The 15,486-nt window shown below is 43.9% G+C and overlaps 1 protein-coding gene across 2 annotated transcripts; it reads right to left on the bottom strand.

The window, feature by feature from the left end:
• Window positions 1-86: 86 nt before the first annotated feature.
• ZBTB8OS (zinc finger and BTB domain containing 8 opposite strand) lies at window positions 87-13,720 on the bottom strand. 2 transcript variants are annotated; one of them, XM_073665677.1, is made up of 7 exons: window positions 13,574-13,720; window positions 13,455-13,479; window positions 12,717-12,838; window positions 12,166-12,248; window positions 12,038-12,090; window positions 7,029-7,065; window positions 87-407 (listed from the first exon to the last, which is right to left on the bottom strand). In XM_073665677.1, the coding sequence occupies exons 1-7, from the start codon at window positions 13,653-13,655 to the stop codon at window positions 321-323; spliced, it is 489 nt and encodes a 162-aa protein (XP_073521778.1). In that variant the 5' UTR covers window positions 13,656-13,720; the 3' UTR covers window positions 87-320. The 2 variants fall into 2 exon arrangements, with proteins under 2 accessions (XP_073521778.1, XP_073521779.1); XM_073665678.1 differs by lacking the exon at window positions 13,574-13,720 and having other exon boundaries at window positions 13,404-13,481.
• Between the last annotated feature and the right edge of the window lie 1,766 nt (window positions 13,721-15,486).

The following is a 15,486-nucleotide window of genomic DNA, read 5'->3' as shown; positions in this document are numbered from 1 at the left end:
TGTTTTGTAAAGCACAAATCCTCCACATCTATGTGCAGCAACCCAGATAAAACCACAAAAATACCAGCAGCTTACAGGATGCAAAGTAACGTTAAATAAAAATAGCTTTATTTTGGCTCTTCAGTGCAAAAAGCAAATGGTTTTAAACACTTGCTACAAATAAAGTCCACTGTCCAGTGCAGATCTAATGGCTGCATCATGCAAACAACAATCTAGTTTTTCAGTTATGTTATAAAAGTGCTCAGATCAGAAGGTAAGGCATCTCCATGGTCATTCAATAAAATCTTTTCAGAGAGGATTAAGAATAATTCTGGCAAACATCAAATGTCAATTATGACAAAAACCTCAGGCTTCTCTTCTTCATGGATCTGCATAGCTGAATATGTAATAGCTTTCACTTCTGTGCCCTGGCAAAAGAAAAGGAAAGACAGCATGAAGACATGGGCTTTGCCTTACACAACATTATTTTATATTCATGCATACATTTATACCAAACCTGTGCTTACCAGAGGGGTTGTCCGGTCTAAAACGACTGACTGCAGACTTGTGAATCCTCACATCGCACGCACTGCGAGGATTCTCTGGTCAGTGCCGGTGACCGTAAGTATGAGATACGCATACTCCTGGCCAAAATCCAACTAGGCCGTTTCTGGCCTTGTGCAATAAACTTGCATTCAGCACGCTGGAAACATGCATACTCCTGGCCAGAAGCTATCTAGGCTGTTTCCAGCGTGCTGAATGCAAGTTTATTGCACAAGGCCAGAAACAGCCTAGTTGGATTTTGGCCAGAAGTATGCGTATCTCAATACTTGTGGTCAAGTCCCCCCCCCATTTCCAGCACTGACACCAGAGAATCTTCACAGCGTGCAGTGCATGCGGTGTCACAGAGTGACTGCAGACTCATCGTTTTAGACAGGGGTATTTTTTGCTTAAAGAGGGTTGTCCTATCTACACAACTTTCACCTGACCACTCTTCTGGTACTTAAAGGGGTATTCCATCTCTAAGATTCTATCCCAATATGCAGCAGGTGTAATATTAGCAAATACCTCAAATTACAGATGTAGTATAGTTCTTCTGATTCGCTATGTCTCTTTCCTCATGTGCAGGCATTGCAGGAACTTAGGTATCCATGGTTACGACTACTAGCAACTAGCTAACTCACTATATCTGTGATTGTAACTAAGGTCCTGCAACACCTGCACATGAGGAAAGAGACACAGTGAATCAGAAGAACTATACTACATTTCTAATTGAAGGTATTTGCTAAGATTATTATTATTACTACACCTACTACATATTAGGATAGGATCTTGGAGATGAGAATACCCCTTTAAGTAAAGGGTTGATCCAGTTTATAGAACCTATACATCAATTATCAAAGGTCCACTGATCTTTACATATCTGCAGTGGTCTCAGCATCTCCACCTACAGCTTGCTTTCGACACAGGCAAGTAAATAGCATTACAATGCTGCCCGCTCTCCTTATTGAAAGTGTAGTTACTAGGGGAAAATGAAGAACTTTCAGTTATACAGGTTGTACAGAGCGGCTATAGTCACTGCTCACTACACAGAGCAGCAGCAGCACGAATGCCCCAGCAGGTGACTGACCGCTCACTCTATAGAGCTGGCCTTTAATCAAAGTTCTGGGGCTTGCTTACTGTCTCCGTTCACAGTATAGTATGTGGTGACTATAGCTGCTCTGTGCACAGTCCCTATGCCTGAAAGCTGACGGCTCCTGGGAAATAAGTTCATTTGCTCCCGACAGCTGCACTTTTAGTAAGGAGGCAGGGCAGCATTGTAATACTACTTACCTGCAGATTATATTTCTGAGGTGACAAGTGGTTCTCTTTAACTACTGAAATGTCCCAGCCAGCCAGCCAGCCGCCTTCACACACAGCACTCAGTGTGTTAACAGTGACCTCTTCCCCAAGAGTACTTTCACATTGCGTTCTTTGTACCCGTCGGGACATACGTCCTAAAATTTTCCCCAAAACGGGGTCTGGACATATGCAGTGGCGGGGGCCATAGACCACAATGGTGACGCTAGAGGGAACATGAGCTCGGCCGTGCACTTTTTTTCAGGAGTGCAGGCCCACAGCAGATAGACACTCGGATGCAGCAGCCTGTGTCTAACTCAACTTCTGACTTGCCTTTGACTTAGGGTGCTTTCACATTGCGTTCTTTGTTCACTCGGCCGTGCACTTTTCGGGGGTGTAAGCCCACAGGAGGCGGACACTCAGACACAGCGGCCTATGTCTGAGTGTCTGCCTCCTGTGGGCGTGCACCCCCGAAAAGTGCACAGCAGAGTGAACAAAGAACGGTGAAAGCACCCTAAGTCAAAGGCAAGTCAGGAGTGGAGTTGAGCAGATCAGATCTCTCAAGCACATTAGTAAGTTGTACAACTGCCTATTTTAAGTATTCAAGCCTATTTTCTTTTAACTGGACAAATGTCCTACTACGTGCCAAGTTAACAGCATCTTTAGTATTTCACAGTGGTCTTGCCTACAACCATGTTCCTGGCAATAAATTTAATAGGCTGACAACTTACATCCTTTTTCTCTGTGGTTTCCTGTGTGCCCACTAATATTTATTCCTATGTAAATATTAAAAGAGCATTGTGCGAGAAAAGTAGGCTTCTTGCTACCAAACATCTGAAAAAGGACTGGTTTGTCTTTAGGTTCTCTACCAAATTATTTATTTAAAGGGGTTGTCCAGTCTTAGAAGAATCTGTGGTCACTTTATATGACAGCAGAATTGTGGCAGTGAGCGAAGCGCACAACTGTCACTCTTCCCCTTTTATTCCACATTCAGGTGAGCAGTCACATGACTGCAAGTACAGTGGTGGCAAAAAGTATTGGCACCCCTGCAATTCTGTCAGATATTGCAATCATTTTCAGGAAGAAACTGAGTACTCACAAATTCTCTGGTATTTTATTATTTTCATTTAATTTGCTTGCAAGGAAAAAACACAAGAGAATGAAGCAAAAAATCAAATCATTGATCATTTCACACAAAACTCCAAAAATGGGCCAGACAAAAGTATTGGCACCCTCAGCCTAATACTTGGTTGCACAATCTTTAGCCATAATAACTGCGAACAACCGCTTCCGGTAACCATCAGTGAGTTTCTTACAATGCTCTGCTGGAATTGTAGACCATTCTTCTTTGGCAAACTGCTCCAGGTCCCTGATATTTGAAGGGTGCCTTCTCCAAACTGCCATTTTGAGATCTTTCCACATGTGTTCTATGGGATTCAGGTCTGGACTCATTGCTGGCCACCTTAGAAGTCTCCAGTGCTTTCTCTCAAACCATTTTATAGTGCTTTTGGAAGTGTGTTTTGGGTCATTGTCCTGCTGGAAGACCCATGACCTCTGAGGGAGACCCAGCTTTCTCACACTGGGCCCTACATTATGCTGCAAAATTTGTTGGTAGTCTTCAGACTTCATAATGCCATGCACACGGTCAAGCAGTCCAGTGCCAGAGGCAGCAAAGCAACCCCAAAACATCAGGGAACCTCCGCCATGTTTGACTGTAGGGACAGTGTTCTTTTCTTTGAATGCCTTTTTTTTTTCCCTGTACACTCTATGTTGATGCTTTTTCCCAAAAAGCTCTACTTTTGCCTCATCTGACCAGAGAACATTCTTCCAAAAAGTTTTAGGCTTTCTCAGGTAAGTTTTGGCAAACTCCAGCCTGGCTTTTTTATGTCTCAGGGTAAGAAGTGGGGTCTTCCTGGCTATCCTACCATACAGTCCCTTTTCATTCAGACGCCGACGGATAGTATGGGTTGACACTGTTGTACCCTCGGACTGCAGGGCAGCTTGAACTTGTTTGGATATTAGTCAAGGTTCTTTATCCACCAACCGCACAATCTTGCGTTGAAATCTCTCGTCAATTTTTCTTTTCCGTCCACATCTAGGGAGGTTAGCCACAGTGCCATGGGCTTTAAACTTCTTGATGACACTGCGCACGGAAGACACAGGAGCATTCAGGTCTTTGGAGATGGACTTGTAGCTTTGAGATTGCTCATGCTTCCTCGCAATTTGGTTTCTCAAGTCCTCAGACAGTTCTTTGGTCTTCTTTCTTTTCTCCATGCTCAATGTGGTACACACAAGGACACAGGTTGAGTCAACTTTAATCCATGTTAACTGGCTGCAAGTGTGATTTAGTTATTGCCAACACCTGTTAGGTGCCACAGGTAAGTTACAGGTGCTGTTAATTACACGAATTAGAGAAGCATCACATGATTTTTCAAACACTGCCAATACTTTTGTCCACCCCCTTTTTTTGGTTTGGTGTGGAATTGTATCCAATTTGGCTTTAGGACAATTCTTTTTGTGTTTTTTCTTTGAAGACAAATTAAATGACGATAATAATACCAAAGAATTTGTGATTGCAATCATTTTCAGGAAGAAAGCGAGTATTATCTGACAGAATTGCAGGGGTGCCAATACTTTTGGCCACCACTGTATATGATTTGCATTTCTCTGATCACATATGGAATGGTCTCATGTGGCTCCCCTCAATTCTTTGAGAGAAGTATGAAAATTGCTTTTTTTCTATTACAGGACACCCCTTTTGTAAATTTATTTTTGAATCCACCAGTAATTAGGATCTGTGGCACTTATTAACACTGCTCTTACATGTAATCTAGTAGGGAATTATACTGCCATCACCTTCTTATATTTACTCTAAATATGGCAAAATTCTGTGCTGACTAATATCATGAAGGGCAGAGTTCCAAATCTCATACCTTCCTATTAAACTTCTTGGGCCAAAGAGACCATAGCACTGGTTAGCTAGAGATTGCACTGTGCAGAGAAAATCCTGAAGGCCAGTGCCAGCCTTAGTCTTTTACTTGGCCCGCCAAAGATCAGTAATGTAGGTCATGGCTTGGCTATATGCCATAGCCAAAGGGGAAAACTAAGTAACGTATTTTTCGGACCATAAGACACACCTAGGTTTTAGAGGAGGAAAATAGGAAAAAAAAATGTGGTCATGATGCCCTGTTATAGGGGAGGGAGTCTGTGCTGACACTGGTATTGGGGTAATGTCCCCCACTTCTGTTAATATCCTCTTCCTGGTATGTATGGCCCCTCCTTCCTAGTATACGTGACCCTCATCCCCATGCTGGTGTGCATGGCACCCCCTTGATCCCCCATCCTGCTTCCCATAAAATAAAATAAATAAACAAACAATCATACTCACCTCCTCTCTCCTCCAGCGCTGTCCTGCTCTGCTGTTGACACACTCACTGTGTGAGTCACACAGTGTGAGAGCGCACACACTGCACGGCATCGCGGCTCCTGCTGTGCGGTCAGTGTGCCTGCTATTAAAGACCATGGATATTCACTACAACCCATGGGAGTGGGTTGTAGGGAATATTCATGAGCTTTAATGGCGGGCACACAGACCGCAGAGCACAGCAAGAGCCGCGCTGCGGTACAGTGTGCCGGCTATTAAGGAAAATGAATATTCACTGCTCCCCACGTCCATGGGGGTGGGGAGCAGGGAATATTCACTTTCTTTAGTAGCGGGCACAGCGCAGGCTGCAGCAGTCGGCTGCTGCCTTCCATGCCCCGCTGCTGCTCCCCCAGACCTCCTACCACGCAGAGCCAAAGTATATACAGGGAAATAGTATTCGGACTATAAGACGCACCCCCCACTTTCCTCCAAAATTTTGGAGGAAAAAAGTGCGTCTTATAGTCTGAAAAATACGGTAATAAGATTCATGCTGATGGCAGCCACCAGTAGGTGGGGGTGGGCTTTAATGCATACAGGTTTGTAAAGCTCCCATTGATTACCAATTCTGAAAATCCAACTAGTGGTAGTAGAAAATTCTGAGCTTCCCATCTGAAAATTACGTTTGTTACAGACTTGTTTACTTCCTTAATAATACAATCATAGGCACCTGCTTTGCTTATAGATTCCCTGACAAGTTTCCAAGTGTTGTGGATGCTTGGTCATTTTTTGATTGGAGTATTATTAGATGCATTTTCCAGTGCAGATTAGAAAATAAAGTCATGAGTGGCTGCTATATGCAATCTGCCACTTTCTGCACCAATTTACATACGTATGGTTCCTGATCAAGTGACACTAGACCTGCAGCTGCATTGTGCACACCAATGAAAATGGTAGTATAACAGAATTATTCAGTAATAGTGTAAGAATTGATCTCGCACTCGCTTTAGAGGTACAGATGTGAATTAGTTTAAGATCTCACTATATGCCTTGTTTTATTGCACGCAGGCTCCTTCAGTTCAAGAAGAGATTTTTTTTTATTCTTATAAAAAAGCAGTTATGAACCATTTGTACAAAGAAACAAGAAGTCAAACAACATTATCATCCGCTATGCTAGAATCAGTATCTTAGTAAGGAGTAAAGGTGTGAAGTTTTCATTAAAGTTATCAGCACTATAAGTAGTGTTTACATGATTCGGCAAAAGACCCATTGCGGTTACTTTGCACATTCACCTAATGATTGGCTTCAGACCATAAAGTCAGGCAGTAAAAGCTGATGGAATTGTAAAGTAGAAAGAGTAGAAATATGTTAAGTATTTTACAGTTCTCTTATTGCTTTGCTTGAAAAGCGAATGAAATATTCTTAATACTAAAAATGAGATACTGTCGCAATAGTGTTAATATCAGAGCGGCACTTACATCACATAGCTATAGGCTAAATGCATTTCTACCATCAGCTTTCTCTCTCCGCCTTTTCCATACAATGCTGTTGGGCCAAGTGTGCATGTGGGGAGAGAATACTATGCCGCCATCAGACACCTCTGGCAGCTGCTTATCGCCAGCAAAAGAATCAGGTGTTTAAAAGTCAAACTGCCCGATCCTCATCTCTCCTAACATCATCTATGGGGAGGAGAGCCTGGAGGACCCCTTACACATTAAGTGGCTGATTTAGCATGAGGGCCTTTCGTTCCATTTTATCAGAAAACACCTGTACTGACATCTTATGTTGTTCAAACCGTAACTACATGGTCCAATGAATCTACACTCCTTAATTATTCCAAAAAATTTACCTGTGGGTGCTTGGATAAACTAAATTCTTCTCCCCACCTGTAAGGAAAAAAAGTAAATTAAAATCCCCGTATCATGCACAAAACATAACCTAATGTAGTGGATTTATAATCTACAATAACCCTCTAACATGACTCAAATACCAAACTGTAATAATAATGTTTTTATTTCTATAGCGCCAACATATTCCGCAGCGCTTTACAATTCAGACAATTTACAGATCTTCTTGGCACTGTTCCCATTGGGGCTCACAATCTACATTCCCTATCAGTATGTCTTTGGAGTGTGGGAGGAAACCGGAGAACCTGGAGGAAACCCACACAAACACGGAGAGAACATACAAACTCCTTGCAGATGTTGTCCTTGGTGGGATTTGAACCCAGGACCCCAGCGCTGCATGTAGTGCTAACCACTGAGCCACTGTGCTGCCCTAACTGCAAGAAGAAAACCTTTATTAAGTGTGTTGAATCAATAAATAGTAAATAATGATTAAATACAAATTAAAGTACACTTTTCATAATAAGATGTCCTGTGTGTGTGCGCGCATGAGGAAAAACACCATTTCTAGCTAATGACTTTTACCCTGCAATTTGCACTAATAGTCCCCTCTGTAGGCTCCCCGTTTTTCAGTTCTCTTTGAGCTAGCGGGTGGAATATAGCAGCTATGATGTCTCCTATACACAGGACACACAGATACATTACAGCTCTTCTTTCTCTTCTCTAGTACACAGAACCAGTAGCATTTGCAAATGGACAATATACAGCAGTACTGAGCTGTGAATCCAGCACTGGGGGTGAGGAATTTACTTGCTACAGAAGCTTCAGCAAAAATGTTTCTCTGCCTGTCATTTCCTATGCCTACTAATGACTTTCCTTCCCCATAGAGTTTAAAGGGACCCAAAACCACGGGCAGCATGTATCAGGCACTAGCTACATGATTCCAGCCAGGTATGTTTGACTATGAAATGATGTAGCGTTTCCTAGAAAAAAAAAAAAAACACTTTGAGGCTTCTGCCCACGATGCAGAAATGCTCCGCATTTTTCCTGAGCGTTTCTGCATCTCCCTGGCAGAAAAAATGCATGCGGATTTACAGGAGTTTTTTCTGCCAGGGACAAGCAGATGTGAAGCATTTTTAACATGCGAATTTGCGTTCACTTGGAAAAGTGCTTGACAACTTGGTCACACAATATAAATCCATGCAACCGGCATGTATTTATGTTGTGTGACCAAGTTACGATGCTGCAAATGCAGCATCAATAGTATATATATATATATATATATTTATTTATATTATATATATATACATACATACATACATATATATATATACACACACACATACACACATTATACTCACCTTCCAATGGCCCCCGGCCTCCTCCTCCGATGCGTCTGGCGTCTTCGACGGCTCACGGTGCTCTAAAAAGGACCTATGACGTCATTTAGTCATGTGACAGGTCATGCGACCGCCGACGGCAGCGGTCGCGTGACCTGTCACATGACTAAATGACGTTATGAAAGGTCCTTTGACACCACCATGAGCAGCCAAAGAGCCAACAGCACCGCCGGGAGCAGACAGGGGGGCCATCAAAAAGTATATATGTTTTTTTATTTCATTCTTTTTAAACTACAGGTTCTATGGTACCAGGTCTGGAGGAGAGTCTCCTCTTCTCTACACCCGAGTACCATTCACGCATTGAATCGCAAAACATAAGCATGCATGCGGATGTTATGAGGCTCAATGAAAGTCTATGGCGGCTGAAACGCTGCGATTCTGCAAAATTAATGGACATGCTGCGGATTTTTCCGCAATGATAATCCGCAGCGGAAATTTCTGCAGCATGTGCATAGCACATGCGGATCATTGGGGACCATTGCAGACCTATTAACAAGCGTTTTTTTTAAGCGTTTCCGCGGCGGAAATTGAGCTGCGGAAACGCTTAAACACATAGTGGGCACGCAGCCTGAGGGTATGTGCACACGTTGCATTTCTGCTGCGTTTCCGCAGCGGTTTTTCCGCCACGGAAACGCTTGCCAATCGGTCCGCCAGCTATTGCAATGGTAATCCTGATGTGCTGTGCACATGATGCAGATATCTCCGCTCAGGATTACCATTGCGGAAAAAAAACAGCAGCATGTCACTACTTTGCGCGTTTCTGCCGCAAATTCGCACTCACTGACTTGAACTGCAGCAAATCTGCAGGCATAATATCCATACCTGCAGATTTGCTGCGTTTCAATTAAAGCCAACGGGAGCGAATTTGCGGTGAAAACGCGCAGCGGGTGGTACCCAGATGGACTACTACTCCTGTCATCCGAATGCTGCTCCCGCTGATAACAGCGAGAGCGGCGCGGCTGGGGGAAGCAGTAGTCTGCTAAGCTGAGCCGTTGTGCCCGCGGTTAAAAAAAAAAAGAAGAGGGAAACACTATGCTCAGAGCTGCCAGGACCTGCGGTCACTTGAGTGATCAGCTGGTCGCTCACGTGACCTCACCATGGGACCATTCTGAAGAATGTTCCCATGTTGGTGAGCTCATAGGGGCTGATCAGCTGATGAACCCCAGTGACCTCACTCCTGCAGCATGTACACTGACAGGGGTGATTTTACACGCCTGTCAGTATACATTGCTGTCTTCTACAGCAGTGACATCAGTGATTGCTGATGTCACTGCTGTAGAAGTGACCCGGATCGCTGAGGGACAATCGTGACGGAATCGTGGACTGCGTCGTGGCGGCGGACAGGTGACGGATGTGGTTGTTTTTTTACTCTTTTTTTTTTTTTTTTTTCTCTTTCTTCAGAAGATCGAAGGCTTTGGGGACTTACAGCACAATAAAAAAATATTAAAACCATTTGTTTTTTTTATTTCATTAAAATACTTTATTCTGGCCGTGTATTCATTGAAAAGGCAGCGATAACTTTACTACAGTTAGTAATGGGGGCGTCTTATAGACGCCCTTTATTACTAACCTGGGCTTCACATCAGCCGCCAATACAAGGCTGACGTGAACCCCAACCCCATTACCCCACCGCTACAGGGCAGTGGGAAGAGTGGAGGCTAAGCGTCAAATTTGGCGCATCTTATGGATGTGCCATTTCTGGGACTGCTGAGGGGTGATATTAAATAGCCGTGGAGACGGCTAGTATTCATGGCCCCTTCCCTGGGTACTAATATCAGCCCCCAGCGGTCGGCTTTCCCTCTGCTGGTTATAAAAAAAAAACACAACACACCACCACACTGGAGCCTACGCCATTTTTTTTTTATTTTAGGCTCTGTGCCCATGATCCAGACATAGCAGCGCTTTGGACGCATATTTTTGGCTGCGTCCAAAAAGTTGCATTCTATTGAATGCTGGTAAATCCACGTGTTCACTGAACCATGCGGATTTACCGCATTCAATACAGTCTAGTGGTCAAATTTCTGTTGTAGAGACTAGCAACTCCGCAAGAGAATTTGACATGCTGCGGTCCTGACAGACGCGCCACATGTCAGTGTCCACGGGTGATCCGCAGCCTCTGATGCACGCATAGTGGACATGGGATTTCTAGAGATCACATCCATTATGCTGTAATATCTGGACGCTGCGGGTTTGACGCTTCCATGAGCACGCAGCGTCAAACCTGCAGCGGCTCCTGACCGTGGCCACGTACCCAAACTCACCCGCAGCATGTCAAGTTCTATACCGGACACGTTAGTCTCCGCTGCAGATTTTGACCGATTGAAGTGTCATTATATGCGGTGGATTCACATGTTATTAAGAGTGCTGCATAAACCATAGCAATCTTAGCAAAAACAGACTCGGCCTTCCTGGCCTAACAGGAAAAACAAAAGATAGCAACAAGGACTGCGCCATTGGTTATGGGAAATAGCACACTTCAACAGCCACCCAAGGTTTGTCTTTCCTTCACAAAACAGCTCAGAGCTTCCACCTTCTGGCCCTCCCCACACCAAATGCTCTGTAAGACTGTGATTTTATCCTCTGACCTCCTCCCTTTCTACAGGTGTTTAATCACTCTAGCACTAAAGATGGCGGATTAACCCCTTATTCCTTTGTGTGCTGGAAACTTTTTCCTATGTTTAATTACTGAAGCTAGCAATCGAAGTCCTACACATCTCCCCTCCTGCACTTTGCCAGTGACATTGTCACAATGGCTGAAATCATGCAACCAGTGTCTAATACATGCTGCCCAAACAACAGGCAGCATGTGTCAGTTGTCAGATTTCTTTTAATCCAACAACTCACTGTGCTGGAAGTCTGTGTTACTTTGATAGAAGTATTTGAACTGTATTTTTCTCCTCAGAGCTGTTTGTTAGTTCAGATTGCTTGGAAAGAAGAAACAAAAAAAATAAATTTTCCAATAAAATACAGTACAAAGGTTTCTTACCTTTGCTTCATCTGTTGATTTATGCAGTTTGATAAAATGGCAGTAACCATTTAACAATCAGTAGCATAACCAACATTACTAACATTACACATGTTCGCAGGACAACTGAAATTCAAAAGTATATCCCTAACTTTACTGCTAACTGCAAATACTAAATATACATGTAATAAAAAAAATGTGCTACCCAATAAGCGCACACAGCCCAGCACCATAAAATGCGTTTCCCAATAGAGGACCTGAAATCACTTCATGGCTTGAGGCAAGAGAGGGCAACTCCACTCCTGTGTCCAATCGCATAGAGGCCTCGATGGCTAATGACTGCAGCATCTGAGGGGTTAAACTAGCTTTGATTGCACAATAACAGGGTGCTAGATATGTAACACAGCTGACAGTGTAGGGAGCAGCTCCTAAGCCCGCTCCATACATCTGTGCACATTCGCACTACATGTATAGCAATTCCCTATTCTATACTCTTGACATGTGGAAGTTATTGGGTAATATATGAGAACATTTTTTATCATACGCTTCTTTAATACGCAGTAATGACTGTAAAAATGTGGTACAAGTTTGTTGAATGCTCTACAATCGGGCAGATCATAGTTCTTCATTAGATTAAGACATTACTTACCCTATAGAACGGATTTTAAAATTGATTCTGTCTATGTGTAACACTTTCACCTCCTAAATTAAATAGAAAAATGTCACTAATACAATCTACACAGTGGCAAGCCAGTTACATCATTATGATATGCTCACCCGAGGTACGAAGTACTGATCAGCGCTGAACTTATAGAGCCACTCGTCCAGGAAGTTATACAGTAGAGAGAGCATATCATTCCCTAAGAAAAAAAAAAGTCATACAGAGAATCAGACATCTGCAGCATCAGACTGTCAGTATATACCCTTACAGTACCCAATGCTTTACTTATTTGGCCTGTGTTTCATTAGTACAGCTTGGGCACATATGGATAAAATAATAGTAGATTATATAGAGAGGACAAGAGGACAAATGACAGGTTGAAAACTTACTATCTGCGCGTCGCAGAGCCTCAGCCCGCCGGCTGCGCGTCGCAGAGCCTCAGCCCGCCGGCTGCGCGTCGCAGAGCCTCAGCCCGCCGGCTGCGCGTCGCAGAGCCTCAGCCCGCCGGCTGCGCGTCGCAGAGCCTCAGCCCGCCAGCTGCGCACACTGTGCGTCAGGTAGTGTAAGAAGTGCTGTGGCAATCTGAGGTGCCAGAATAGCAGTCTATGAATTAACCCTTACAAGCATAATGTTGTAATCAAAGTATGCATTATTCAGAACCACTCACCTTCAATTTGCACCTCTACTGTATCTATAGGCTCTACAGTCTCTATATCCGTCATGTACCCAAACATCGCCATGGCACATTGTTCAAAGGCTTCCTCCAGGGTTTCTCCCCATGCATGGAGCCTGTAGAAAAAGCACAAGGTGCCGCCTATTAGTCAGATGTTCTATAATAAGACATTCTAGATCTACAAGTTCCCTGAAAAGACACTTCCCAGCCTCTCCCGCCTGCACTTGATTGACAGGTCTCTCTCATATGTATGAATGAGAACCCATCGGGAGATGCCAAACTAATCACATCTCTCCCTATTGTCTCTGGCTGATTCTTCCAATTAGGTTTTCTCTAAAATGCTGCAGTGATTGGGAGTAAACCATATCTGGGTACAATCATACAGCCAGGCGGATATGTGGATCAGGCAGGACGAGACTCGTGACAGGTTCCCTTATAATAAGAAAAAAACAGTCCCATTTCAGAATCTGGGGCAGCAGCCCTCCAGAGAAACACTGGGTCACCCCAGCTGATCACCTTGGTCTGGGCACCCAGTGGGTGACATGTGACCAGCACCTTACCCTCCCTACACCATGAAACACATCAGGCTTCAGACTACTGGAGCAGAGACTAATAAGCCAATATGGTGATCAGGGCCAAGGTAAGCAGCAGCTCCCCGAAGGCTCCGATGTGCAATGTTACCTATAGATAGACACAAAATACCGTCACCAAGCACCGCAATAGGAAACATACTGTACGTCAGCGGTGTGATCCAGATCTGAAAGACACAATGTGGCGGATTAGTGACGCACTAGAGAGGAGCCGGCCGCGGACGCTGCGCTCAGCTTCTGGGGCCGCAGCCCCGCACCTACATTCATGCTTCTTCACCACAGCCGGGTACTTGGCTTTCACTGCAGCCTGCTCCTCCGTCACCGTGTAGTAGCGCTCGTCCATAGCTCACACAGCAGCCCACTTCCGGGTGACTGCCACTTCCTGTCACGTGACTGGGATCTGTGCGTAGCTCTCCTGAGAATGGAGACAGTCTGCACAAAATGGCATTTATATTACATTGTATTAGATATAATCCACTGCTTTGTAGTTTCCTTGTGGATTTGTTTCCATTTACTTTATACACGGTGAAAGCTGTGGCAGGTTCACAAATAACAAAGAATTTTGCTCCAGCTTGGGTTTTCCCTAAAGCCACGTTCACACGTTCAATATTTTACCTCAGTATTTGTAAGCCAAAACCAGGAGTGGAACAATCAGAGGAAAAGTATAATAGAAACACGTCACCACTTCTGTATTTATCACCCACTCCTGGTTTTGGCTTACAAATACTGAGGTAAAAAACTGACCAAATACTGAACATGTGAACGTGGCCTAAGGGTATCTGCACACAACGTCTTTTTCAGTCGGTTTCTGCTCTGAAACCCACCTGGAAAAACGCCTTCTAAAAAGATACAGGTTTCTATGTAACAACGACTTGCTGTACATATGTTCGGTCTTTTAGCCGCTTCAGGTTTCCAAGGACACCAAGCAATTAATAGAAGTGAGCAGACCATTCCTGAGGCGTTTTCTGCTCAGAAGACACCCTATCCCTATCCGTTACAATACAAAGGCAATAGGAAGCCTCAAAAGACGCCCACACAACTCTGAGAGTTTCAGCAGCGTTGGTGTCTTCTATTATTTAATGCAGTTAAAAAAAAAACAACTGGAAAACGACAGTAAAATAAGACGACACAAAAACAATGGAAAAACTCTCAAACCGGGGGCCAAAAACATTGAAAAAGTGCTCAGGAAACAACAAAAAGCTAAAAAAAGGGAGACTTCAACAAAAAAATGGCATCGTTTCCTGAAGTGTCTTCCTTTTAAAATAACTGGGTTCATCAGCCAAAAAAAAACATTGTGTACACATACCTTAAAGGGGGTTTTCACTACTTGGATAACTCCTTCTCAATCAGCATGTTTGGCCCCAATAATATTATTATACTCCCCTCCGATACCAGCGGTGTCAGCAATGGCGCTGCAGCTTCCTCTTGATGTCTGATGGCAGGGAGAGTGATCCATCGATGATTGGGCACAGGGATCGCATGACAGGAGAGCAAGTGCCAACACAGGAGGGGAGTATAGGTGTTATTACTCTACTAGGGGTAAACATGCTGATTGAGAAGGGGTTGCCTGAGTAGTGGACAACCCCTTTAAAGTCACCCTATGTGACTGCAGTCTTTTGAATCCTCAGTGTACACCACCTTGTGAGGATTCTCCAGCAGCAAGAGTGGGCGGTTACATGACCGCAAGTAATGTACAAGTGAATTGAGTGAGGTCACGCACGTACCGCATGTATACAAATCACATACTTACAGTCACGTGAGTTACAGTCATATCACGTTCCTTTTACCGGAGAATCCCGACAGCATGCTGTGCACAAACTGCGAGGATTCAAAGATCTGCAGTTACATAGAAGTAACTGCAGACTTTCATCCCAAACCTGTACACAACCCTTCAACACATGTTTCTGTGGCTGTATTGTCACCGCAAATCTTTGTTCAATCATCTATCAAAAATGCACATAATCTAAACACTGGAGTAAATGAGAGCAATGCTAGGGCGGCATCAGTTTACTTCACAGATAAATCTGCTGCTGAATCTGTGGGTGTGCCACTTTGCACATTTCACCCTGAGATCCACAGCAAGTGATGCCACATGTGAATCTGTCATTTAGCATCCACCATTCAGTAATCATTTTAGCTAACTGCATAGGATGCGTTAGGCCACGTTCACAAGT

This window comes from Phyllobates terribilis, unplaced genomic scaffold, assembly GCF_046119375.1.
Source record: "Phyllobates terribilis strain yellow unplaced genomic scaffold, ASM4611937v1 Scaffold_2__4_contigs__length_985480577, whole genome shotgun sequence".
Lineage (NCBI taxonomy): Eukaryota > Metazoa > Chordata > Amphibia > Anura > Dendrobatidae > Phyllobates > Phyllobates terribilis.
Note: the sequence above shows the minus strand (reverse complement) of the source record. Positions and strands in the feature narration are given on the sequence as shown.